The 24,737-nt window shown below is 48.4% G+C and overlaps 9 protein-coding genes across 9 annotated transcripts; 5 read left to right on the top strand and 4 right to left on the bottom strand.

The window, feature by feature from the left end:
• Positions 1-1,529: 1,529 nt before the first annotated feature.
• BJ212DRAFT_1311921 (uncharacterized protein) lies at positions 1,530-3,604 on the top strand. The gene is made up of 6 exons (XM_041334041.1): positions 1,530-1,828; positions 1,880-2,237; positions 2,291-2,305; positions 2,358-2,473; positions 2,524-3,305; positions 3,356-3,604. Exons 1-6 carry the CDS (start codon positions 1,564-1,566, stop codon positions 3,515-3,517), a joined length of 1,698 nt encoding a protein of 565 aa, XP_041200230.1. The 5' UTR covers positions 1,530-1,563; the 3' UTR covers positions 3,518-3,604.
• A 55-nt stretch (positions 3,605-3,659) lies between these two features.
• On the top strand, positions 3,660-5,006 carry BJ212DRAFT_49634 (uncharacterized protein). Its single transcript, XM_041343335.1, has 3 exons — positions 3,660-3,824; positions 3,896-3,960; positions 4,018-5,006. The coding sequence occupies exons 1-3, from the start codon at positions 3,715-3,717 to the stop codon at positions 4,812-4,814; spliced, it is 972 nt and encodes a 323-aa protein (XP_041200229.1). The 5' UTR covers positions 3,660-3,714; the 3' UTR covers positions 4,815-5,006.
• A 1,264-nt stretch (positions 5,007-6,270) lies between these two features.
• Positions 6,271-9,623, bottom strand: BJ212DRAFT_1474530 (uncharacterized protein; the record flags this gene model as incomplete). Its single annotated transcript, XM_041339103.1, has 12 exons — positions 6,271-6,482; positions 6,552-7,323; positions 7,385-7,570; positions 7,620-8,247; positions 8,297-8,320; positions 8,370-8,909; positions 8,962-9,010; positions 9,065-9,131; positions 9,188-9,361; positions 9,412-9,467; positions 9,520-9,557; positions 9,607-9,623. 12 exons carry the CDS (start codon positions 9,621-9,623, stop codon positions 6,271-6,273), a joined length of 2,763 nt encoding a protein of 920 aa, XP_041200228.1.
• Positions 9,624-9,957: 334 nt separating this feature from the next.
• Positions 9,958-12,069, bottom strand: BJ212DRAFT_1294671 (uncharacterized protein; the record flags this gene model as incomplete). The annotated part of the gene is made up of 8 exons (XM_041332231.1): positions 9,958-10,179; positions 10,330-10,589; positions 10,621-10,693; positions 10,744-10,855; positions 10,906-11,100; positions 11,154-11,671; positions 11,726-11,911; positions 11,944-12,069. The coding sequence occupies 8 exons, from the start codon at positions 12,067-12,069 to the stop codon at positions 9,958-9,960; spliced, it is 1,692 nt and encodes a 563-aa protein (XP_041200227.1).
• Positions 12,070-13,926: 1,857 nt separating this feature from the next.
• Positions 13,927-15,246, top strand: BJ212DRAFT_1257352 (ClpP/crotonase-like domain-containing protein; the record flags this gene model as incomplete). The annotated part of the gene is made up of 9 exons (XM_041329847.1): positions 13,927-14,020; positions 14,074-14,149; positions 14,216-14,226; positions 14,300-14,410; positions 14,474-14,518; positions 14,640-14,711; positions 14,767-14,811; positions 14,859-14,940; positions 14,991-15,246. The coding sequence occupies 9 exons, from the start codon at positions 13,927-13,929 to the stop codon at positions 15,244-15,246; spliced, it is 792 nt and encodes a 263-aa protein (XP_041200226.1).
• Positions 15,247-15,456: 210 nt separating this feature from the next.
• On the top strand, positions 15,457-17,570 carry BJ212DRAFT_1257257 (amino acid permease/ SLC12A domain-containing protein; the record flags this gene model as incomplete). Its single annotated transcript, XM_041329841.1, has 9 exons — positions 15,457-15,591; positions 15,639-15,963; positions 16,081-16,502; positions 16,559-16,616; positions 16,675-16,923; positions 16,973-17,045; positions 17,092-17,216; positions 17,274-17,316; positions 17,369-17,570. 9 exons carry the CDS (start codon positions 15,457-15,459, stop codon positions 17,568-17,570), a joined length of 1,632 nt encoding a protein of 543 aa, XP_041200225.1.
• A 1,043-nt stretch (positions 17,571-18,613) lies between these two features.
• BJ212DRAFT_1452446 (uncharacterized protein) lies at positions 18,614-19,426 on the bottom strand (the record flags this gene model as incomplete). Its single annotated transcript, XM_041338836.1, has 4 exons — positions 18,614-18,975; positions 19,028-19,106; positions 19,164-19,313; positions 19,371-19,426. 4 exons carry the CDS (start codon positions 19,424-19,426, stop codon positions 18,826-18,828), a joined length of 435 nt encoding a protein of 144 aa, XP_041200224.1. The 3' UTR covers positions 18,614-18,825.
• An 843-nt stretch (positions 19,427-20,269) lies between these two features.
• Positions 20,270-21,342, top strand: BJ212DRAFT_1294669 (uncharacterized protein; the record flags this gene model as incomplete). The annotated part of the gene is made up of 5 exons (XM_041332230.1): positions 20,270-20,491; positions 20,603-20,628; positions 20,681-20,732; positions 20,927-21,026; positions 21,152-21,342. The coding sequence occupies 5 exons, from the start codon at positions 20,270-20,272 to the stop codon at positions 21,340-21,342; spliced, it is 591 nt and encodes a 196-aa protein (XP_041200223.1).
• Positions 21,343-22,620: 1,278 nt separating this feature from the next.
• On the bottom strand, positions 22,621-24,159 carry BJ212DRAFT_1474526 (RmlC-like cupin domain-containing protein; the record flags this gene model as incomplete). The annotated part of the gene is made up of 12 exons (XM_041339102.1): positions 22,621-22,685; positions 22,746-22,836; positions 22,889-23,022; positions 23,074-23,100; positions 23,150-23,306; positions 23,364-23,393; positions 23,447-23,458; positions 23,514-23,702; positions 23,758-23,791; positions 23,848-23,903; positions 23,957-24,055; positions 24,109-24,159. 12 exons carry the CDS (start codon positions 24,157-24,159, stop codon positions 22,621-22,623), a joined length of 945 nt encoding a protein of 314 aa, XP_041200222.1.
• Positions 24,160-24,737: the final 578 nt, after the last annotated feature.

Genomic DNA, 24,737 nt, shown 5'->3' with positions numbered 1-24,737 from the left:
TCTCATACCATTCACATACTATTTGACACTAAATATATTGTGACGTCCAATGTGCCAAATGGAAGGGAAGTTCGCTCTTTATATAACTGTGGTGACAAATGCACCAACCAGAACACACTGTGTGGCTTCATGATCAGCCATCGACTTTTTTCATGGCTTTAATGCACTCAATCAAGACCATGAGCATGAATGCTGTTCTAAGATATGTCAGAGTAGATATGACTTCTCAATGGATGGATTTTCTAGTCTGACACTGATAAATGTCAGTTGCCCAGTGAGAACCTTTTGGAATATAATCACACATCAAATCATCCCTCCGAGCAAAATGTAAAGTCTACAATTTTGATCAAGTCCTGAAGATGCTGCAGTAACGACAATGTTTGTAGATGATTCAAAACTTTGTGTAGCACTGCAAACATACACACCTTGAGGTCATATGCAGTCTCAATAAAGCATTATCAATAATACACTGTCACATATGCTCGAGCTCAGATGTCGGATTAAGTCACGCCAACCTTCTTTGTTCTGATAACTCCAGGAGGGCTGTTTTACCTGCCTGATAGGAATTTGTTGTCTTGGTTCATGAAACTAACCTGGTCTGTAATGCAGAAACGGAGGAGCAGTGTTGAAAACTGTACTTTTAGTTATTTTCGGATTATGATATGTTGATGCCCAGTTACCATGCTCATGCTGCCTTAAGTGACCCGTGAGGTAGCTTAGTAGTCCACAAAATCGTCAGTAGTTTCGGACCAGGGAAACAGGAAGGGGCGAAGTTGTCAAGTTGCCAAAGATTCCGCGAGATTGTAATGTAGCACTGCCACTACGTATACTATGTCAAAATTCCGATGCATGTACAAACATTGTCCCTAGCGCGAAGTCTGTTCACCGGTTCCCTGATCAGCAGCAATATTCTAGTTGAACACCTTTAGCCCGCAATGTATAAATTTGTGCTCACTTGCTTTGAGGCATCCGTCACGTAGTCGAGGAGTGGACAAGTTCTTCAGAAACTTTGGACTTTCCAGGCTAGAAGGGTTAAATTGTGAAAGATGCCAATGATTGCGCAGATTGCAACTTAGCACCATCATTACGTAAGCTTATAGCGCTACACCAAGTTTCAAATCATTTATAGATACTGTCACTACCGAGAACTCTTTGAACTGGATCAAAATTGGAGGCTTTTGATTTTGCCCGAAGAAATGATCAGATGTAGGATCATGTTAAATAAAAAATTAATGTGCAAATGATATGCCATCCGCATCGCTGGGGACATCGCCAAAGTGTTTTTCGCCTTCTGCGCCTTAAAACCTCCTTTTGTGTCCCTCTCATTCTCGGTCCGTATTGATTTTCAAGAACCTATGCTCGTTTGTTTTATCTTAGGTACATCCAAATGAAAACGGTCACGAAGCAAATAATATTACCAGGCTGGCGTGATTGTTCATTCGTCTTTGCTCGACAATGCCAAATATTCCCATGTGAAAGCAGTCAGCAGATATACGAAGATTGTTGCGATGCTCTACAATATATCGCTTTACATAACTTTCTCATCTGTTCACCGGTTCACTGATGCAAGGCCCTTGCCAGCCCTTTATCGGAATGCTGTCTACCAGGAAAGCCGCAGCCGTTTGGCTTTTCCTTGCATTTGAACGGGTCTTGACTGCACAAACACCACTATCGAGTCATGCACCTTTATCCTTTTACACGGAAGTCGAAAATGATCTTGGACAATGGGATCTCGGTGAAGCACCTGTAGTGAACGCGACAGGACATCTAGTGTTCGAAACGGCCAATTCCCTGCTTCAACACTGGCCAAACACGCGTTATCGTATTGGTATGTCTAAAAATACTGAATACCGCGCAGGTGTCACAACTCGTCCTGCAGGTCATACAATAGTCCCAGGGACTATTCCCGTAGGCACTCTCCTCTACCATGGATCCATCACCGGTCCCCATTTACCGACCGCTCTAGATTGGGTGTCTGTGGAGCCAGACCACTCCATAGGTTTCAGCCATGGGTCGATCGAAACGGGGTGCTGGCACCTCACCCTTAAAGTCACTCAGCCGATGAAAGTGCTCTATTTTGACGGAAGCAGCGCTGCGAAAATCCCTGAGGGCACGATGGACACCCAAGATCTCGTAGCGTGGTCGACGATGAAACCCGAGTGGGTGGGCAACGAAGAGCAGCGCATTATGGATCTGTGTAAATGGGGTCAGAAATATGGCGTGAATGGCTTCGTGAGGTTCGTTGGATTCTGAGATACATCGATGCCGGATGCTGATTTGTGAGTTATAGGATGGAGATGGATTTGTGCGAACCCTTACGTGGTTCCTTCATGATTTGTTACTAACGATGGTCACAGTGAAGTCATGATCTGCGACTTCACCTCTCACATGGAGGTCGTTTCGTTCTTAAATCTCGAGAGCACTCGCCTCATTCCCGGCTCGCCTACAGATCCTCCAGAGGACCTTAATACTGGTAAGCGACCATGACTATGTACATTGGTCTGATTTATTCTCGGACATCAGTGCATTATTATTTTGAATTGATGCATTCTACTTCACGGCGCGAAATGTATCCAGGAGAAACCCGGATTATGCTTGATTTTTCTGGGCTAGTCTCTTTCTACGACACCGTTCTTGTTCCCTCCTTGGTTCCGCGCCGTGTAGGCTTGGAGCGATGGGATCATCGAGTGGAAGGAATATCATCGGAGGATACAGAACGCGTCCAAGACAGGTTAGCTCAAGCATTGGTACGACCACCCGTGACTCCCAGCGGCATTGACTGGAAGACCGTCTTGCGGGTAGTGGTTGATCGATATGCCAGCCGCCTGGAGATGATGCAGTACCTTGTGAACATGACGCTGGACAATATGTCGATCTTTGGCCACGCACAACAAGTCCAGAGGCAACTGCGCACCGTGCTTTTGCCCTACACTGTGTTTGCAGCTCTACCTCCTAATGCCTCTGTCAGTGCCAACGCGACAAATTCGTGGGCTGCACCAGTTTTTCGGGAATGTGCTACATCACACACGGCCTCCATAGTAGCTCGTGGACCGACATTGATGCCCTCTGAACATTTACTCCTGCAGGCGGTACGGGAAACTACGCGTGAAATATGCCGCGTTGTCACGAAGATGTGGGCATCCGGGATGATGACTGGAGTTGACCCCTTGTATCCTCCGGAACAACGCCCCAAAACCGATCACATACGTACTCTCGTAGACGAATGGAAGGAGGATGTGACACAGTTAATCTCCTGGTTAGACTGGAACGTGTGGGTGAAATGCCGACCGGCCTGTGGTTTTGAGGTAACAACGTCAAGTTACTTGTCTGTGAAATGACTTACCTCATTATGTAGGAGATGTGCTACTTGCCTACTTGGCCCTTTGGGTTTCACGGCGATGAGCCACCATTTCAAGCCCAATGGGACAGCGCTTCCTTATGGCCAGATCCAAATAAAGGGGAATGGAAGAGACCACAGCCCAAGTGTGTCAGACGGCTGGAGCCATATAATTTTTAGGATACTTACCCGATTCACATGCATATATACCATACGTCTTTTGTACGTAGTCCTCGTAAAACCATCGCAGTAGAGTTTACTTTAAGCGCGGGTGACGTATGTACAAGGTTATGGTTTGCATGTTTTGACGTGTTGGCTCTTTGTGGCCGAGATTGTCAAAAGCAAAAGTCACTCTCGTCTCTTCCATCGACTAGAATATGAGTACAGATCAACAAATGTATCTGGCGGTAGCTCCCAGAGCTAGCTCGTCGCACCTGAACAAACCAGCACGTCAGCTCGTGCCCGCCTTTCTCCAGAAACTATATGAGTGCGTATTTCGTCAAATCTAATCTCACAAATGCTGTAGTCCTGACATCCTACAACCATCCTGCTCTATAGAATGGTTAATGACCCCTCAGACCACGATCTCATTCGATGGTCTGATACCGGTGACTCTTTCTTTGGTACGTCCCAGCACCAGCCCCCTCCATTCAATATTCAACGAATTTGACACCTCATAGTCCTCGACCAAGAGCGCTTCGCAAGCGAAGTCCTAGGACGCTGGTTCAAACACAAGAACTTCTCCTCATTTGTCCGCCAACTCAACATGTATGGCTTTCACAAAATTCCTCATCTCCAACAAGGTGTGCTCCGTTCAGACTCTGATACCGAATTCTGGAACTTCGAGCATCCCCATTTCCTCCGTGGCCAACCGGATATGCTCTGCCTTATCCAACGCAAGAAGCAGGCCGCATCCACCTCCGATATTGCTTCTGCCGTCGCTGAAGTTCCCAATAAAGACGTGGGGGCAGCTGCGTCTGTGGGCGCCTTGACCCCTGGCCAATTGATGGACATGAATTCAATCGTGAATGGTATTCAAGCGATCAAAAGACACCAAGCTGCCATCTCTGCTGACCTCAACGACCTCAAGTCCTCCAATCAACATCTTTGGCAGGAAGCCATCGCTGCTCGTGAGAGGCATAAGAAACACCAGGACACCATTAATCGTATCCTCAAATTCCTTGCTGGAGTGTTCGGTCATGCAGACAATCCAATACGCAAGGATGATATAGGTGGAGGTGGCGTTGTCAGTGGTGGTGAGGGGGGTGAGATCATTGCAAGGAAACCACAGCGGTTGATGATCGGCGATGGACGCAGTAGCGGAGGGAGTGGTGCAAAGAAGGGTGTCGACGTTACTGAGATCATAGAGGACCAGCAGAGGACCAGCATAGATAGTGCAAAGTCTTCTGAAATGGGTACGTCCTTATGTTTGCATGTGTGTCTCGGTATTGACGCCCTAGTCTACATGATTTTGTAGATTTTTTCGCAACTCTGGACACACCTTCCGCTATCCCATCTGAGTATGGCCCTTCGTGCAATACTTCACCCCGATTTGCGTCTGTCGAACCCTCTCTTCCTGATGCCCCAACACCCTCAGTAGATGCAAATACCACGTCATGCCCCAACACCGCCCCCATCAACACCACCACTACAGCCAACCCCATCAATCCAACCCCATCAAATACAAATGCCGCATCACCCACCTCGCCAAATAACTCATTCTCTCGCCCTGCCCCAATTCAGCACTCAGTTTCTGCGCCTGCCTTCACCTCCCTAACCACAACACCCCCTCCGCCTTCCCCACAGAATGATGCCCTCATCCATGCCGCACTATCCCAGGTGCTCTCGTCTCCTGTGCAGATGCAGAAACTGATAGCTGCTCTTGGTGGGGGTGGGTTCTCGTTTTCAGACGGACCCATGCAAGGAATGATACCACAATCCATCATGCAGCAGCCTTTCCCCACCCAGCCCCAGCCCCAGCTGCAATCCCAGCTGCCCCAACAGCACACAAACGCCAACCCAGCGCAATTGATGCCGTACGACCCTGCCGCATTTCAGACCGACTACCCTGGCTCATACTCCCTCCCGCAGAGTGGTGGCGCCGACCTAGCGGCTTTCGAAGCACAGGACGATCACCTGCAGAAGAGCTACTCTACAGCACATGAAATCAACACAGATGTTGACTCGCTGGAGACAAACATCCATTCCCTTATTCAGAGCCTCGGCCTTGATCCGTCGACTTTCGACGCCACTGACGGCGCGCAGCCACATCTAGATGATCCATATGGGATAGGGGGGCAGGATTCTTTCGACATCGGCTCATATCTTAATGGAATGGATCTGGCGCATGATACGGCTGGGCATACGGGCCAGGGTGAAGAAGACCCAGACATGGAGAGCTTGAGGTTGGCAGACAAGCTGGACCCATCGACGGCGCGTGGAGCAGTCGTGGACAAAAAAGTGCCGAGTGAAGAGATGCATGCATTCCTTGACGGGGTTGCTTCTCAGGATGGCGGTGTAGACATGGCTGCGTCTTTGATGCAAACAACCCAAAGCGCGAACTCCACGCGGGGCCGCAAGCGCAAATCAGACATAGCAGATGTTGGTTCACTCTCGGGTCCGACAGAATCGACATCATCATCAGCGGGTAGTAGGACTAAAAGGAAAAGATGAATAAATAACAGGATGGGCGACATGATGTGTAAGGAATGTCAGAACACTGTAGAGCTATAATGATACTGCTACCACTCTGTGTTATTATAACGTTACTGTCACATGTAGTGCTGTAATACGTCGAAAAATGTAACGATAGACAGAAATACACTGACCGACTTGTCAGTGGCACAATCGGGAAGAACAAGGAACATGCATTAATAGCTTGTGCTAAAAATCCAAGAAATAAATCGTTGAGATGGTTATTCATAATGCAGAAATCAATTCTGCGGCGGCCAGGGAGGTGGCGGTGGGAGCCGCTGTGCCGCAGGACTGCCAGGGTCATACAGCCCAACACTGAATGGCGTGAACGGGCGTATGTCGAGCTGTATCCCAGGTTTCCCCAACGGGGACCCAAGTCGCATAGGTGAATTGTCAACTCCCATGCTCATGCTATCGTAATACCGCACGCGAGCGTCCTGCTCCTGAGTCTCTGGATATACTCAACGGGTGGACGTGGCATGAGCGGGGGAGGAGGCGGTGCTGGCTGAGTGAACGGCACCCGATGGCGAAGGGTGGTGAGAGTTGAAACCTGACGCAGATGCGGACACGTTGCCATTGGCCTGCTGTTCCTCGGCGGCGTATTTTGCACGTAGCTGTGCCTTCTCCTCTGCTGCTGTGAGTGGTCTTGAGCCACTCATAGGCGTAACGGGGGTAGGAGGGAGGCGTGAGCCATTGACGGCCCGTGGAGGGGGAGACTGAGGCTGCTGCTGGGCAAGTGCTGCAGCGTCTTGTTCCTCAAACCTCCTCCGGAGTAGTTCCTTCTCTGACAGGGCGCTAGTTGTAGAGGATCGTGCGGGAGGAGAGTATAATGGGGAAGCGGTGTATGAGGGCGACATGTCAGCGGCAGCAGAACTTTGTGCAGCCATGGCAGCTGCATCTTGTGCCTCGTGGTGCCTCCTCAGCCTCTCCTTTTCATTCAGATACTGTGGCTGGCCATTCGGCCCATCAAACGGCGGAGGCATATCAGACCCACTTGGCTGTGCGCCGTACGACGCGCTCCGAGAAATGCTGGATGAAGGGTAGAGAGTATCGTAAGCAACGGGTGCTGCTGAGGACGAGATTCCCTCGCGAGTCGCGTACTGGGTGTTCTGGCTCCGATCGACGGCGAGCTTGGCCTCCTGGTACCGCTTTAAGGTAGCCTTCTCCTCCTCAGCGGACCGGTAGTGTGGAACGGTCTTAGAGGAAGTCGAAAGAGGTGGTGAGGGCGGGTTGGGAGAGCGCGATGGGCTAACATCCACACTGGCATTGGGGCTTGTGTAGCTCGTAGGGTTCTTATTCATAGGAGGATACCGCGTGCTGGTAGAGGGCGGCACCTGCTGATATAGCACTGACACTACGAGAGGATTTCGAGAGTCCAGGCGAGCCATTGACTTCCGAACTCTCTCGGCTGTGGCTTGAGGCACCAAGTGCTTGAGTACGTTTGGCAATGGCTTGGGCTTTGTCGAACAGACGGACTTTCTCCTCCTCTGCTGTTGGCCAGACTGCATGGAGCGAAGGAGAACCTTTCGGTTGTGGGGACTACAGGAAAAATTAGCGGAGGAGATTGGGATGTTAACTGGAATCTAACAGTTTCACTAGATTGGAGGGCCATGACAGCACTACCCTGGACCTGCTCAACCTTGGCCCTTGCACTCTCATACAGCTTCCTCTTCTCTTCCTCGGCGGAAAGCCACGAACGTTGACCTCTCATCGGCGGCGTCGTTGGATGTTGTTGTCTGGCAGCCATCTGTGCTTGTTCTACAGCCTCCCGTACCTCTGCATCCCGATCACTAATGTTAGTGATTGTAAGGCGGTTTTGCGTCCCGGAAGCAGCAGCCGAGCCACGTCGTCTGCGGCCCGAGCCACCGACGGGACGCACGGCGAGAGCGCTGTCCTCCTGAATGCTACCCATGGGAATTTGCGCTGACGAGCCGTATCCTGGGTGGTCTATTGTACCCGGCACACGCGGCTGGTGACTCTGGAGAGCACCGACCTCATCCACTTCAAGATCGTCGTGCTGGTTATCGCCATTCTGTGCGTTGGGTGTAGTATTGTACTTGATGGTTGAGGTCAGAGGTGTCAAGACTGTGCGCCCATGCCCTTGAGCGGAGGAGTTGTAATCGGAAATCTGTGAGTTGCCGGTGAGAGGGCGAGCCGGGACCGTGGCTGCAGTGCTTGCTGGGGTCATACAAAGGCTGGGGGCGACGCCGATACGCCTGAGATGGTTTTTAGTATAGATCGGTCGCAACAGCGAGCATCACGTACCTAACGGCTTCCTCGGACACGCTCCTGTATTTAAGTTAGATATATACCATAAGATATTAACTGAAGTCCTCACCTTGGCCAGTTTGAGACGATAACAGGGAGCTCTATAGTAATTGACTGCATCGAATTATACCACGCTTTGACTTCGATTGCATATGTTATGTCAATGTGCCTCGCAGCGTTGAGCGTGGTAGTGGTATGTGTGTTCGGGATTAAACACCCAACTTCTGCCTTGTGCTGCATGCCACCAAACAACGTGACGTTAAGAGGCACCTTTTGCTCGCCAACCAGCCCAGCTTTCGACTGCGGACCACTGCGCTTGCTGGTCTGAGTACTAGCACGGAATATGGTTGTTTCCTTGAGAGAAAACTCGAATCCACGGAGGACAATTGGATGCACTGAGTCGCATTTGAGGATACCCATGACCGACACACGGTCGCCTGGTCCAAAGCATGTTCGTTGGCGCTCCACTGTGAGATGTACACCCTCTTGTTTGACGGTGCGTGATTCTGGTTGTGCGTATACAGGCCATGTTGAGTGGAGTTCGTGCTTGTCGATAATGATAGTGGTGGCTTGTGATGTTACAACAGTTTTACGGCGGCGGAAGAAACCTCTGCAGATGGCAAGTCAACTCACGCGACTCAAGATCTGACTGGGAAACTCACTTCTTCCCAAGAGTACAAACAGTTGCGACTAGCTCATAACGGATCCCAGCTATGCAAAGAGACACCATCAGATAACAAGAATTTTGTTTGCGCAGTCACTCACCGCCTCTTTCAAGAGCAATGCTTGGCGGAATGGACTCGGGTATACGGATATGAAATGGGAGGTCTTGCTGTCGCTAGCTCTCAGCCCCCGACCTGTTTGCACAGGGATGATTACGCCACTCACTGACTCCAGTAACCCGTATTCATCGCTTGACTGCCATAGATTTATCGGACTTGAGCCGACAAAGTCGAAGTAAGAGTTTGTCTGGCCACCGCCAGGGAGTGTCTCTATCTTCTTGAGCTCGACCCGGACCCATTTTGCTTTGGCGCCCTGAGGCCCCACGCGCACCTCAACAGCCTAACATACATAAGAAGCCAACTTAGTTGTTGTGTAGAGCGAGCACGTACACCTTTGACTGCTGCTTGAGGACGATCTTTCGCAGCCGGTGGTATGCCGGGATAGCCTAAGAGGATTGTGTCATAAAAAGGATTCAAGCATAAGAGTTTTGCACTGACCAACGACAAAATCGACATTTGGAGGTGGCTGAAGTGCACTGAGAGTACTTGTTGAGTGGCGGTACTAGTAGGAATCGGAGGACTCACATCTTCACTTGCGACATTCCTTGAGGAATATGATATCCAACGCAAGAGAGAGAAACGAGTGGAAGGGGAGGCGCCGCGTGCCTAGTTCAAGTCACTTTTTCCGCACAACTGCAAGCAGATTTATCAGACCTGACGACTACTAGGCGCCGAAATGCACAGCCTACTCTTCACACAACCTTGACATAAACCTATGCACGATCATCATTTCCATCAAAAATCCATATGCCCTGACGCCATTTATAAAATTAACAACTTCATAATGATGAGGCCAAAAGACAAAGAGATATAATGATAAACCGATACTATAAGCCTGCAGGAAAACAGCAAATGTACAAGACGCTGGGGGCTGGATTAAAACTTAAATTCCTTGCCCTTCTTTGAATCCCGCTCGCGATCCATCTTTTGCTTCTTCTTCGCCATTTCCTTCGCTACCATATCCGAGAAGTCTTCTTTTGATCCCGCTACTCCTGCCGAACCTCGTGAATGTTGCTCGTATTTTCGCCGTAGCTCATCCTCCGTCATGCCTTCCATCTCACCTGCATCGATAGAAATGTCGACACCATTTGCCTTACGCTGTAACAGTGATCAATTTCCTCGTTGAAGATTTAAGAAAGTATTTTGACGTGCCTTCGTTCCCCGCTCCTCCCCAAGCACGGGAAGGTTGTGCGGATTAGTAACTTGACTGACGTCATACCCACGCTCACTACCCATGAGCCCACGCACGGATGTTTGTTTCTCCGGTACAACCTGATATAGTGACCGCGGTCCACTCTCTGAGACGTCTGATGCATGTCTGGACGACGTCTTTCGCAGCTCCAAGAAGTCAGGTGTTTCAAGTCCCCCGGCAACAGTGGAGACAACGCTGGCCATGCCGGATGGCGTTTCCAGGCCGGAAGGTGTTTGAAGGCCATCGACTGGTGCTCCTTCAGTAGTTTCTTCCTCGTCCTCCTCTTCCGATTCTTCCTCCTCCTCTTCCTCCTCCTCTGCAGGTTTTCTCAGCATTCGCGATAGTACGGACGATAGAAATGAACTTGCCTTCCTCCGGTTCTAGCTCTCCCCACGTATTCTTGTCAATTGGCTCACCAATCTGTGAAAAATAGTAAGAGAAATGTATTTAATGAAAACTCCTTCACGTACATTCGCATCAGTGACTTTCGGCAACACACCAAACACATCGCCGTATAGAGGGCGATTATACTCGTCCAACGGTGGTTTACCCCATCCACCAGGATGGAAACCCCATTGAGCGCTTAAGATGTGATCAGTGACTTCGAGCTCGTCAAAATGTGCCACACTCACCCCTCTGGTATGGGTGCATTGAGACCAGGAATCCGTAAGGTCGGGTAGCTCGGAGGAGGGCCAAATCTTTGCATGCTAATTAACCAAGGTGGAGGTGCAAGTGGTGGAATCGATAGCGCTTCAACAAGTTCTGGCGACAAATCTCCTGGTCGTTTCTCCTTCAGCGACGTCTCAAACTCCTTCCCCTCGTAGTACCTGACAAGCAAAAGAATAAGCGAAAATCGAATGAAAAGAATTAAATATTTTACATCTCGCCAAAGCCAGTAACCACTGGCTTTGTTGCAAACTTGAAGAAGGCGTCGTGTAGCTTTTGATAGTCGATGTCGACCTTACCAATCTTCGGCTGCACTCGCTCACGAGTTTTAGCCTTCAACGACATGTTAGCCTCCTTCTCTTTGACTGCGTCTCTCATTGTCGCGATACCCGTATCTGCTATATAAGAAGGGAGCTGGAATGGTGGCTTCTCGATACCACGTTTTCCTTGCAGGTAATCTCGTTTTGCACTCCAGTGCGCAGGAACAGGAGCGGTGTTGCGGTAACTCTTGAGATGGAGCAGTAATCTTGGGTCAGCGGCCGAAGGATCTGTCCATTCGACTGCCTCGGGTTTCGCCACCAGCTGCTTAAGCTCTGCAATCGTCAGACGAGCCATCTTGCGTTGCTTCTTTTTCGAAAGAGGTTTCTTCTCCTCTGCGTCCGAACCGGCGTCTGATTCCATATCATCGTCTGAGTAGATGACCTCCCCTTTTGTGGGTTCCGAATCCTTTGCCTAGATATTGCGTGAACTAAGGGAGTGGGAGTGGGTGGACATTATATGACGCACCTCTGCATAGTCCTGAGGAGCCTGGAAACGTGCAAAAATGTCGGAGAAGACCACAAGAGCTGGATCTTTGACATCCAGCTGCTCAATCACGTACTCGACATTGCCAAAAGGCCCATCCTCCTCTTGCTTCACCGTGTCAGAGTTCCCATTGGGCTCCTGCAGCCATAATTCAATTCCATAGATTCGCTGTTTCGAATTCAGACAGATGTGAAACGCACAGGTGTCGTTTGAGAGGCAAGGACTTTCTTTTCTTTTGCCTTTGCTCGCCGAAGCTGGTTTTTGGATTTAATGGCCTTTCCGTTGGCATTGGACTTGGTAGCTATACCGTTAACTGCAGTAGGCATTCTGCGCGACTTCTCGAATGCACTTGAGAATCAGGGAGCGACAGGACTTTCGAAAGGACTTCAAGACTTCGAGCTTCAGCGCTTCAGCTTCAAACTTGGAGACTTGTCGTCGGAGGTTGGGTCGAAGGCACGAGATGCTAATTAGGTAATTTGAAAGGGGGGGTGTAATATGTGGGGGTCGTTGCTCACTCCGTTCTGCTTTCTAAATTTGGCTTTAGTTGAAGCTTATTCAAGGTCTCATGAACATACTCTTATACATCCTCGAGGCCAGTCTATAGGTATCACGAGCGCTGAACAATGTTCCGAACTTTACGAATCATTTACGCAGCGAAGAAACAACTGATTTCATTCTATTTGTAGTACTACAGGAAACTTTATTGGCCGCACTCACTAAGTCATTAGATTTGCTCTGCCTACGGGAGACCGATAAGAATATTCTCAAGGTAGAGATATTGAAGCCAGGGTTTCTGATAGTCTTTCATAGGCAGCCTGGAAGATACTCATACCATTTGAGTTGCGGGCCACCGCAGACACAATCAAGGCGTGGAAAGGTATACTGGACCTAATCGATATATGATCGATCAGGGCAGATGATAGGCCAGTCCAGGATTTTTTTCGGATCAGTGTTTATTGTTTGTTGGGACGACGCCCTATGGTAGACAAAACATACTTACAGGTATATACTTCTACAAGCCATGTGATGTCCCTGCATCGGTCCAGGCAGATGCGAGGATAATTAAAGCCAGCTAAGGGCGATAGGGTATAAGTGCATCGTTCATACTCCTTCGTTGTCGTCTGCAAGTGGTGTGACATTTCCAAATATTTGTTCCAGTCTGTGCGTGCTCGCGATGAAGTAGAGTAAAGCTTTGATGCATTGTCAGTTGTTCAACAAATTCTTCAGGTGACTAGCTCGGAACCTAGTTCATTTTGAAGCGCATGACGCTGTCCTTGCATACACGGCAAGCGATCGGGAATTGGTGGACGGTCTATTCGCGCTGGTGGCAGCGGGTAGACATGGCTTGAGACTTTGGTGATGCGATAGAGGTGTTTGTTCAGTGGTGCATGCCCGTACGGAGCTGAAACATAAGGGAAGGGTATGGTGTTGTGGGCAGAACTCTAAGACATGCAGCTGTGCGGAATCGCGGGAGTTTCAGGTTGCCTTGGATTGGGATGTGGACGGAAAGGACATCTTGAAAGGGCCAGGAGAAGATTTACTACAGCGTGTTGAAGAGGAGCCGACCTGTCTGACTGCTGCCACTTGTAGCAGGATGCGAATATGGTCACGGATCATAACGCAAACGATTATGGGACTTGGACTCAATATTATTATATATATCGGGCCTAGCGGTTTTCCATCCATCTAGACACTTCTAGTACCATCAAAAGAGTCTGTGATTCTGCGGGCCATCTGCCAGGTTTTACCAGCTCTGCCGGTAGAAATAAGCTCTGCCCACAATACTAGTCCGGTCGTCACGGTAGTTCGGCTATTAATTTAGAGAAATGCTTCAATGGGACTGACGCGTCGACGTCAATGTCATGAAGGCGTTTATAGCGGGGGAAGTCTTTCATGATGTTCGCTGCCTCGTGTTAGAGATGTCTAGGATAAACATCGCTGCAGACGTTCAAGCTCAAGTTGAGAGTAGCTCAATTGAAGTCAATGCTTGAAAGTTCGACGTTGAATATTATGTAAAGTATATATTTGATATTTACCTACGTCGAGAAAGTTATACGCCGCACCGAAACCGGTTGTAACCGGTTATTCATTCATACACATGTGTATTCAAGACACAGTATTTATACATCGCAGCTGAGGTCTCTTTATATCAAATCCTTGCATTCTTAGACATCATCCTAACCATGCCCGTAAGTAAAATCTCGGTGAACGTTTCTCAGGGCATCGCTACGATAACCTTGAACGAACCTCACCGTCTGAATGCATTGAGACCAGAAGGTTTGTGGTGTGCTTGAACAAACTACGTTGGCTGAGCAACTATCAACTTGCAGACTATGACGAATTTGCTAACTCATTAAGGGCCATCGATAAAAGAGAAGATGTAGTAGCAACTGTATGGCAAGGCAAGTAAATCATCAAATTTGTGGCAGTAGTTTCTTACTACCAACTTATCTTTACACAGCAAATGGGAAGTGGTTCTGCGCGTAAGTCTGCAGTCCACAGAGCAAGTGTTTCGTTGCTTACTGTTTCGGAAAGTGGTACGGACTGTGAAGCGAGCAGGCACCGTGACAAACCCTGACGTTCCGAACACTCCGACTCAACGCTCGATGAGGGATTATCTTGTCCATGGAGTTGTGGCTGGGAACACGGATTGTACACACGCAGTACGTTGCATCACTTACCTTTCCATAGTGTCGTCGACTGATTATTCCTACGATGAAAGCTCTATAGCTCACAGCAAAATTCTTGTTGCGGCACTAAATGGCCCGGTTATGGGTATGCAACTTCCTTTCTGAATGTTTCGCAAACAGGTTAAGTAACGACCTTGAGGTTAGGCATAGCAGCTGGTACGTTCACCACAGATGCTATATCCGCCATCTCCAATAGGTTCCTGTAGCTTTCCTTGGCAACTTTGATTTTATATACGCCGTACCAGGTGCTTGGTTGAATGTCGGCTTCCCATTCCTGGGTATGCGCGTTTGATTGTTTTCTTCGATACATGCTGAAGACTTGCACCCTCCCAGGCATTGCAGTAGAAGGAGGAGCTAGTGTTTCATTCGTCAACCGCAGTAAGTGAATTCATTGTTTTATGACCTTTCCTCATGATATCGTCAAGTGGGAATCGCCAAGGCAAACGAGGCCCTCATTCTTAACAAGAAGATTAGCGCATCAGAGATGCTTGAATGTGGATTCGTTAAGTGTGTGTTCCGCATCCGACTTTTCCTACCCCGTGCTGATAATGATTCAGCAAGATTTTTCCATCGAAATCAACAGAAGAATTCCACTCTACAGTTCACCAACATTTGAAGAAGGAACTTGATGGTCTAGTTCCTGCCTCTATCTTCGCCATCAAAACCCTCATCAAAGCTGGTTTGAACGATAAGAACGACTTCCACGCCGTGAATCTGCGAGAAAGTTATGCTCAAGCGGAGAGATTTAGTAGTGGAATACCTGCTGAGCGCTTCAGCAAAATTGCCAAGAAAGAAATCAGGCATAAATTGTGATCTATGTATGTATATTTGCCCTTATCTTGCGAGACTTGTCGCCGACCGGTGCACCTGACTGACCAGTGACACATGTATACCTGGCTATTTTAGTCGTATACCCCCTCCAACAGGACCGGTATTTTGTACGCAATGAAATTACGAGGAGATGTAATATATTCGCACGATTTTTTCTTATCTTTTGCAGTTATTTCCGCTCTCGAGACTATTATGACCAGCAACCGCCTGAGTGGGTCTGCTATTGAGCACGTAAACGAAAAGTTCTATCATGCGGAGGATTTACAAGACCCACATGAGAGCACGCTGCACCGCGGGCTCAAGGCCCGTCAAATGTCCATGATAGCAGTCGGTTGCCCGCTTTTCAGTCACTTACCATACTAACCAAGACGCAGCTAGGCGGGACTATCGGCACAGGTTTAATCATGAGCTCCGGAACTGCGTTGGTTCAGGGTGGTCCTCTCGGTCTTTGTCTTGGTTTCCTGTTCGTCGGTCTCATTTGTTTTCTGACTCTTGCGGCCCTGGGGGAGATGACTGCGTATCTCCCACATAAGAGGGGTTTTGCCGGGTACGCAACGCGTTTTGTGGACCCAGCCCTTGGTTTCGCACTAGGTTGGGTATACCTTATCAAGTATCTCATTGCTCCTGCGAGTAACATCAATGCAGCTGGCATTGTGATGCAATATTGGACGCTCTCGGTGCCCATCGAGGTCTGGGCAGGTACGAACGCTATCCAACATGTTGACCTGAATCTCATTCTAGTGGACCTGTAGCATTGTACATCATCCTCGGTGAGTTGAGCCAACATCTCCTTCAGCCGTCTATTGATATCACTAGTTGTTATCATGAACTTGCTTGGTATACAATTTTTTGGAGAATTGGAGTTTTGGATGAGCGGCCTGAAGGTCGTATCTCTGATGGGCTTGATTCTTCTTGGCATTATCATCGACCTCGGAGGAAACCCAAAACATGATCGCATTGGATTCCGATACTGGCGGCAACCAAACGGACCAATGGGCAGCTACCTTGTCCACCAGGTGCACAATGAGCAACTCGCGGTCTTTCTTGGATTCTGGAGCACGTTAACCACTGCGTTATTTGCGTATATTGGCAGTGAATTGGTTGCGGTTACGGCTGGAGAGGCACAGAACCCGAGGAAAACGATTCCCAGAGCTATCAAGTCGACTTTTTTTCGCATCTTCGTGTTCTATATCGGATGCGTATTTGCGATTAGTCTTATCGTGCCCAGCACCAGCACTGTACGTAAGCCTATTAGGAGATGACTGACTAGTGCTTTCAATCTTTCTACTTCTAGCAATTGTTGGTTGCCAATAGCTCGCGTGCAGGGGCAGCAGCATCACCCTTCGTTGTTGGTGAGTCATCAATTGGGGGTCTCCTGATCCATAGAACCAACTTTCTCATTCCGTTCAGGCGTAACTCTGGTCGGAATCAGAGGGCTCAACCATGTCATCAATGCGATGATTCTGCTCTTTACCATCAGTGCTGCCAATAGTGATTTATACATTGCGTCCCGGACACTTTACGGTCTCGCGATAGAACGAAAGGCACCCCAGATATTCGCGAAAGTAAACAAGAGAGGTGTTCCTTGGGTGTCTCTGCTCGTTGTATCGTTATTCACCTGCTTGACGTTCCTGAATGTGAGCACTTCAAGCTCTACGGGTGAGCTCTATCTGGCCAGTGACCTCACACCGATTCATACTGGTACCAGTGTTCGCATATGGGGTCAACCTCCTTTCTGCGTTTGGGGCCATCACCTGGATGACAATCGCTTATAGTCACATGTGAGTAGTCGTTCCTCTTCGGTAACTATCTCGTGAATAGGTGTAGACACTTTATGAAGGCGCTCAAGGCTCAAGGCATCTCGCGCGACAGTCTGCCGTATAAGGGACCGGGTCAACCGCTAGGCTCTTGGTTCGTTCTGATTTCAACTGGAATCATTCTACTCTTCAAAGGTAGCCTGGCATATTCGGTTATATGAAATGAAGCCAACGTGATAACGTGTTTTGCAGGGTTCAATACTTTCCTGCCCTTTACGCCTGGACTGTTCATCACGTGAGGGTATTCACATTCACATTCTCAGGGTTCTTCACTGTCTTTGATATAGATCGTACCTCCCAGTCCCATTGTTTTTTATATTCTGGCTTGGATATAAACTTCGTTACAGGACCCGGGTTATACCATCGTTCAAGGTCGATCTCATCACAGGCAAACGGGAGATCGATGAGGAAGAGGAACGATTTATATTGGAGGAAAAGGCGCGAGAGGGTAAGATGTCGAGATGGCAGAGACTTGCGGATCTATTGTGAGCACAGCGCTGATACGTTTTTGTTTGGTGATCGGTGTTCGTAACGACCGAACTCACCATGCTGCGTTAAGAATTCACCTACATTTGTGTAAACCTGCCCAGCAGCGATGCAATTTAGGGTGACCCTTGCATAACGACAGATAACAATCTACACGAACTGGATCATTCCCTGAACGTGTCATATGTCATAGGGGTGTTGGTTCAGCTTGCCCATAGCGGAAAGGCCATTCAGCACGAGGAAGTTTGTCACCAACGTTATCTCGCAACGCTGATAGCGTCACGGCGCTCGTTCTCATTCATATGTCATGTCCGCTGTCATCTCACGTGCCCGTTCGAGCAGGAACTACTACATAGTAGGTACGCGTAAAGCTGATGGGATGGGGAGATAACCATATTCACATACGTCTAGACTGATGTGACGGATAAACGTGTGCATCCAGTTTGAGTATCTATATGCCGCCCGCAGTATCTACGGGATGTATGCTCGTTTATTAGAAGAAGCGCTACCTAATATTAATTCCCGTTCAAACGTTGCACGGCCGTGGGTTGATCAGTGGTAGACTTGGACATGATTCAGCTTCCAATACGCGCGGGGTGCCGTACAGCTCAGAGATTATCGATATCCCTAGAACCGTGGCCCCTCGCACGTATCTGCCGATGCGTGATAGCAAACTCACAGGGACTGCCAGTCCCGAAAAGATCCATTTAGCAGTGCGGGCTAGCACTAGGCCGCGCACTCTATAAATTTCTACTTCCTTTCTTCATCGCCCGCCGCTCCGACGCATTCATTTGACTGCTGCTTTCGCACAAGGCCATCAGCAGACGGTTGCATTAATATTGTTGGTCGGCGGCCAAAGAATAGTTGGTTGCGTGAGTAATTACGGATTGCGGAGTGCAGTGTCAGTCATTGCGGGGAATGCCACACGAGCAAGTGACACGCTGCAGACTTCTTGTGCCTGGTATACCAAACGAGACGGTATTACATAATAGCGCGCAACGCATTGGTTGGATCCCCTGAATGACAAACCCATCAAAGTTCAAATAATGAATTGAATCAATGGATGATTGAATTGCAGTAGTACATACAGAATGCGTAAAGGTGATTCGTTGTGGGGAGTATTACAGATGCGAGTATAGATAACGAGATCGAGAGGATAACGAAAACAAAGATCCCAACAAGCCACAGTGGAAAAAATATCAGTGGGGAGCCGTGGATAAACCGTTGAACGAAACGATCTGATGCGAGGAAAACGACATCAAGTCCTGATGCGGGTATTTGAATTAGGTAGGGACACGTCCGTTCCTGTGAACGTCTCGGGTTGCGGCATATGCAAATTGAGTAGGACAGTTGCATTGTCATTCGTATTCAGGACGTCACGAATTGACTTTTCTGCGAGGGAACACGTCTAGGCAAAATGGGTCAGCTTGGAGACCGATGACAAATAGCGCTCCACTGACTCGGCTATATCCACCTCTTTGAAGGGTTTGCCGTGATACCGCTATGGCATTGTGTATGCTATCATACGCGTAACGTCGCCTGACAAGCAAGCGAATAAGAGAGGGTAAAGTTCGAGACAGAAAAAAGAGTGCTTACAAAACACCTTCAAGTTCGCGACGAGACCGAGGTACGATGAATAGGTCAGAACCTGAGAGGTAACGCGTGAATGCTTGGTAGGATGCACATCCTGCAACGAGGGTTTCGTTGAATGAAGGATGATCTTGGTCCCAGGTGAACCAATTTTCACTGGGATGTCACACAGGGATCAGGTCATGCTAGAACCGTAAAAGGAATTGAACATACGTTAAATGGGTGTGGGCCAATGCCTCTGAAGTGTTTGGGGCGAAGAAGCGATCCATGAAAGCTGAAGTGGAGTAGCACAGAGAAGTGACTTCGGAAGAACTGCGTTGGGGGGGAAGGCTCTGTGGTTTATATAACGGTTGGCCCTTGGTGGTTACTAATATCTAGTAAGCGGTTGTGGATGTGGCTGGGCGAAAGCGGTATTGTCAGTGCAACTAGTCCTGGGGAGAGAGCTTTTTATGAAAGATCATTGATTTCCATTTTGAGATAATGGGAGTCAGCGTTTCACCTCTCTTCGCACGTTCGAAATGTACGCGCTTAAACGTGACTCAGACCATCTCCACTGCCACACAACCAGCAGTCTCCGATGTACCCGGTTGTGTTGGCCTTGTCTGGTTAAGCCAAGGATCATCGTCGTCACCACAAAGCCGATTATTGGCCAGCTATCGTGCCACATCACTGACCCGCACTTGGCGGTTCTAAGAAGTTCCACTTGGCTAGTCTTCGAGGTTCCCTATATGAACTTCGAAATCCTGTATCGCATGCCTATCAGAAGTCTTGGCTTGATGGCCAGCTGTTATTTGGAGTTTCTCCGTTAACTTGGTCTCACAGAAGTTCCAACATTGTGCGGGCCGCCGCAACTGCTCACGAAGGAACCGAACCTCGCGGCGCCCGAATCGAATATCGATGACCCATCTTTGTTAAGTACTATTCAGTTTTTCATAAACAGGTACCTGTGGTTTTGCTGTATCGTAATACACGCGTACATACTCATGCCATACGTCTGGATCTTCCCTTCCACAGACTCGTAGTATTAGGTAAGTATAAACCCTGGGGTTCACAGCATAGCTTTAGCACCATCCACAACTGCGCATACTCCGCTTCGAGGCTGTTACGAAAAGATGAAATTAATCAATCTGCGTCGCTCGCAACATCTTGGGCAACTCACACTAGGCCGTAATTGCATCACTGCGTACGCAGCTACTATTCCTTCACTGAGCGAGAGCCAATCGGCCATCGGAAATGACATATTGATGCTATCACATCAGCTTGCAACCATGGACGCCAGTCAAGGTCAAACGTGCGTTATCGAACAGCATGGAACGTACAGTCAACGAGTGCTGGTGCGTGCTAGGCGCTGAAGATGACGGAATGTGGAAAATGATCATGATCTGTTAAAGCTTCTGTGAACCGATTTTTTCCATGTCACTGCCAAGCCACACTGGATCGCCTAGATTTTAAATGCTTCTCGACGATTATGGTGCGTGTCACTTATGTGCTCACCGCTGCTTTTGTACAATTGTGTCACCCAGGAACAAGCGCGCAATCCACAATGAGATTGAACCGGGCTATGATTATCACCGGGTCCTTCTGAATCCCTTCCCAATCAGGAGGAATCTCACCCTGTCTCACCCTGCCAACTTTCTTCTACCGTCGCTTGCATATCAAATTTCAGTTGCGTAACGTGTAAATGATTTGTGTATGTTTGTTCATGGTACGAAAGTTAGGTCGAGTTAATTTACACCACAAGAATACTCAGTGACCATGGATGCGTATAGAAACCACATATTCCCTACCTAATTGGAAAGGTTGAACCAGCGAAGGCGACCAAAGTATTACATTTCAAATTTAAAGGCTCCCAGCCGGAAGTAAAAGAAAGTACTAGTGCATGAACGAGTTGCCATCGACTCTAAGGAACCTGGCTCCTTAGTGTCGAGATCCTGCAGTTTGTCATTAGTATTGTCTTTCGTCTGACAACATAACACCCGTAAAATCTGGTACAGATTCTAAGGATGTTAGTCAGCGCCAGCCCAGCAGCGGTGCACCGAGGACATGCACACGCGCCTCCTTATCTATGAAACCAACTGGTTCTACAACAGGAGGCGCCCTCGTGTGGCTGGTACAGAGAACTCTCCCCCAAAGGAAGTCGTCGCAACCAAATCCAACTACTGTCGTTGGCCGCGAGTCCATCTGAGTTCCAATTATTCCCAGATCAAAGTCTGATCGCCGTTGGAACTCTGTGCTACACGACAGATAATATTGCTGAAACTTGAAGGGGATATTAAATCAAAACTCATGACTAGCAGATTCCGGGTTAAATGGATGGATAAGTTTGGGTCAGAAAATAACAGGAAGGGTGGGTGGGTTGTGCCATGGAATTTTTCAGGTCTGATATATAACGACCCAGCGACCCCGGTGGGAAACACAGAGATCTTTTCGAGAAATCGGAGCCAGAAGTGACCGCGGCCAATCGTTTATCCAGATTGAAGACCTTGAATGGAAATTGTAATAATGCACTCTTGCAAGTTTCTTCGGTGAACTCTATCTATCTGGATTAACGCGCATTCACCTCAATGTGGATCTACACGTGCGCCAAGGTGAATTAGAATAATTGAGAGTTCCCTTTTGAACGCCGAGTGCCTACATAGTACCAGACCGGTACGTGCGCCGTGCTTGAGCTCCTAGATTACCTGCGACCCCAGTATTTGTACGCTCGCAGCTTACCTAGGGTATGAGGAGCGCATTGGACATGCTGTTTTCCTGGTCCTTGATCAGTACAGACACATTTCGAAGAACTGTGTTGACTATCGGAAAAACAACTTGTCCGTTCGAGGGATCAGAACGTGCAGATCCCGCGCCGTTAGTGTCGGAGGGAGCACGCGGAAACGGAACCTTCGAAATCAGATCTTCAGAGGGACACCGTTCATTTGGATACTCGGAGTTCCGATCGTTGGTTGATGGCGGCCTATATACTACATAGAGGAACTAATTTCCCACGGTGACCAATTCAAAGTTGCCCCTGAATTTGTGTGATATGTGCACTAAATCACCTTCAGCTGACATACTGGTTCTATGGGCAGTTGTGGTGCATCTCACCCTCCCGATTTCATTCAACGCAAGACACGTGTCAGCGTGAGATGCACCTTCATCGATTGTGTCCACTACTGTTGTGATAAAACCAATTTTTTGGGGGGAGGGAAATCTTACAGCTATCGAACCAATACAAGCTTTCGTTATTAATGGTATGACATGATATCGAATCGATTAATATTGTGTTTCGAAAGAGGGCTACGCCCTCTCAATATGTAAATAAGTATCTTTACAGTGCTATTGCAATGGGACCAAGTATTATTCATTTGCAAGAAACCTTCAGAAAGAACTGCGAACGTGCGTCAACATTAAATCATGAAACGTTGTGGCAAAGAATCTTACTCTTCGTAGAACAAGAACACCACCATGCCTACAGCGGTTCTCACATATTCCCAATCTTACTCTTCCACGTGTGTGCTTTCTCGAATCCGTTACGACCCGTTCGGTCTGGATATCAGTAGGGACATTCCTTGAGCACCTTATCAAACATTCCAGTGCATCACTCACAGTCCATCAGTGTCCTCTGTATTTCCTCCTGGTTCGTCATAACGAAAGGACCGTACTGGAAAACAGTCTGATCGAGAGGCTCCCCAGCGATCTTTCCCCGAAATAAACTCAGGAATGGTCCTCTATAAAGACAGGGTACATACCAAGACAAACGAAGTATCCTCGGTTGCAGCTGTTAATCGCACACCAGTCTCACCGTCTGCGTTGGAAAGAACGAGAGTGTGGAAAGCATCATGGACAGGACCGCTTTCACCGACGCTCACTGCACCCTTTAAAACTAAGGAGACAGGTCAGCCCTTGATAGAGCCAACATATTCGGCCAACATACTATAGACGAATGCTGTCCAACCAGCAGCTGTCGACAGTGTTAATGTACTTCAGGTGTGGCATCAAAGAATACGTACGAATATCCTGGAACATGGTTGCGCCGTTCTTCATCATCACGTGGAAGTACCAGCACCCGCCAAGTGGTCGCACAGGTGACTCAACGCCATGGCTCTTTCCACTAATGACTTTGATGCTGATGTTGCCATCTTTGCCTTCAGGATACGCAATGGGATTCTGCGAAGTCAAGCGTTAGAGAAAAAAGAGTTCTCAAAGCACATATGCGACATACACCTCAGGGTCCAGTTCTTGATAGCTCGGTTCCTATTTCAAATGTGATGACAAAGACTACATCCTCTACGCCCTGCTAGACTTACCGTCATCTTGACCTGTAGCACGTTCGTAAATTATATGATCACGCAGTAGCATACGCATGGGACTAACGTTCTTTGGTAGGTCCACCCAAAGCTGCAATCCTCGAGGCTCAGGGACGTTCTTTCCATGCACGGGCATCTCCGCGTGAATGATCCCCTTTCCCTGTATGACGGGACAGTTAAGATTCACGATGAATACAAAATAAGTGCTGTTCACTGACGGCACACATCCATTGGACACCGCCGGCCTCGATGGTCCCTGTGAAGTTGTATGTCACAACGCGTATCAGATAAATCGATAGAAATGGGCGTACCAGAATGTCCTGCGGAATCTCATGGCGACTTGATCTTTACAAAACATCACATTAAGCCCACAGCATATGCTAAAAGCAGAAATTGCTCACCCTTCCAGCATATACGTTACGGTTGCCTGACCACGATGGGGATGGTCGGGAAACCCCTGTGAAAATAATTGTATGATCTGTATTGCGCCCATGCGTGACATCAACTTACGGCACCCTCAGTGATGTGGAAGTGATCCAGCAACAGGAAAGGCGTCAAATTGCGCAAGCTCGCGCTTCCAATGGACCGTCGCACGCGTGCTCCAGCACCCTATCGACAGGATATGAAGTATATGAGATTAACAGTCGATGAGATTGACATACCTCAGGAGTGTCAATAGACAGCACCTTCTTCACAACATTTCGAGATGTCATGTTCAAGGCCATATGATTAGGTGAGAGTTTGAGAACTGGGATAAGAAAGAGGAAGAATAAGTTGATGAAGTTAACTATGGTGGGCGACCGTGACAGTGGAGAAAAAATCTCAATTTATATACCCTTCGCTCACTTGCTTGGTAAAGGAGCTCGATCAGCCCACAACACTCAGCTTAGAAACAAATTCATTCTGTCAGTGGTCTTCACCATTGTGGGGAGAATGTCCTCACCGCGTCGGAGGTGCTGAATAATGTCTCGCTCTTACAGGGAACAAATTACCCACGCACATCTTGGTATGGTTCAAAGTTCTCACCGGCATGTCGAGCGACAACGGCATGACTATATGTTCCTCATCATGGAGTCACTTTTTGGTATTTCATTCACATCGGCCTTTAACGGGGGCGATCACATTCGACACTAGGAGTGGGTCACCCGCAGAGACGTGTCTGGCTCAGTGCCTCCCCATTGTGAGGTTGTGCCCGAATCTCAGATACCTTTGAGACACCAAATCGGCTGCGGGCAAGCAACGAATCTCAACGGAATCCGAGGAGATCTTCGAGTCTGTCGATTTTCCATGG

This window comes from Suillus subaureus (assembly GCF_016647635.1).
Source record: "Suillus subaureus strain MN1 chromosome Unknown BJ212scaffold_1, whole genome shotgun sequence".
In the NCBI taxonomy this organism is placed as follows: domain Eukaryota; kingdom Fungi; phylum Basidiomycota; class Agaricomycetes; order Boletales; family Suillaceae; genus Suillus; species Suillus subaureus.
This window is presented reverse-complemented; position numbering and strand designations above follow the sequence as displayed.

Excerpts from the sequence above, each read along its gene's own strand:
- BJ212DRAFT_1311921 (XM_041334041.1), top strand. The coding sequence starts at position 1,564 with ATGCAAGGCCCTTGCCAGCCCTTTATCGGAATGCTGTCTACCAGGAAA. Across the intron at positions 2,474-2,523 it reads TCCAGAGGACCTTAATACTG|TGCATTATTATTTTGAATTG; the intron begins GTAAGCGACCAT and ends CTCGGACATCAG. Across the intron at positions 3,306-3,355 it reads GACCGGCCTGTGGTTTTGAG|GAGATGTGCTACTTGCCTAC; the intron begins GTAACAACGTCA and ends CTCATTATGTAG.
- BJ212DRAFT_49634 (XM_041343335.1), top strand. The coding sequence starts at position 3,715 with ATGAGTACAGATCAACAAATGTATCTGGCGGTAGCTCCCAGAGCTAGC. Across the intron at positions 3,825-3,895 it reads TTTCTCCAGAAACTATATGA|AATGGTTAATGACCCCTCAG; the intron begins GTGCGTATTTCG and ends CCTGCTCTATAG. Across the intron at positions 3,961-4,017 it reads TACCGGTGACTCTTTCTTTG|TCCTCGACCAAGAGCGCTTC; the intron begins GTACGTCCCAGC and ends GACACCTCATAG.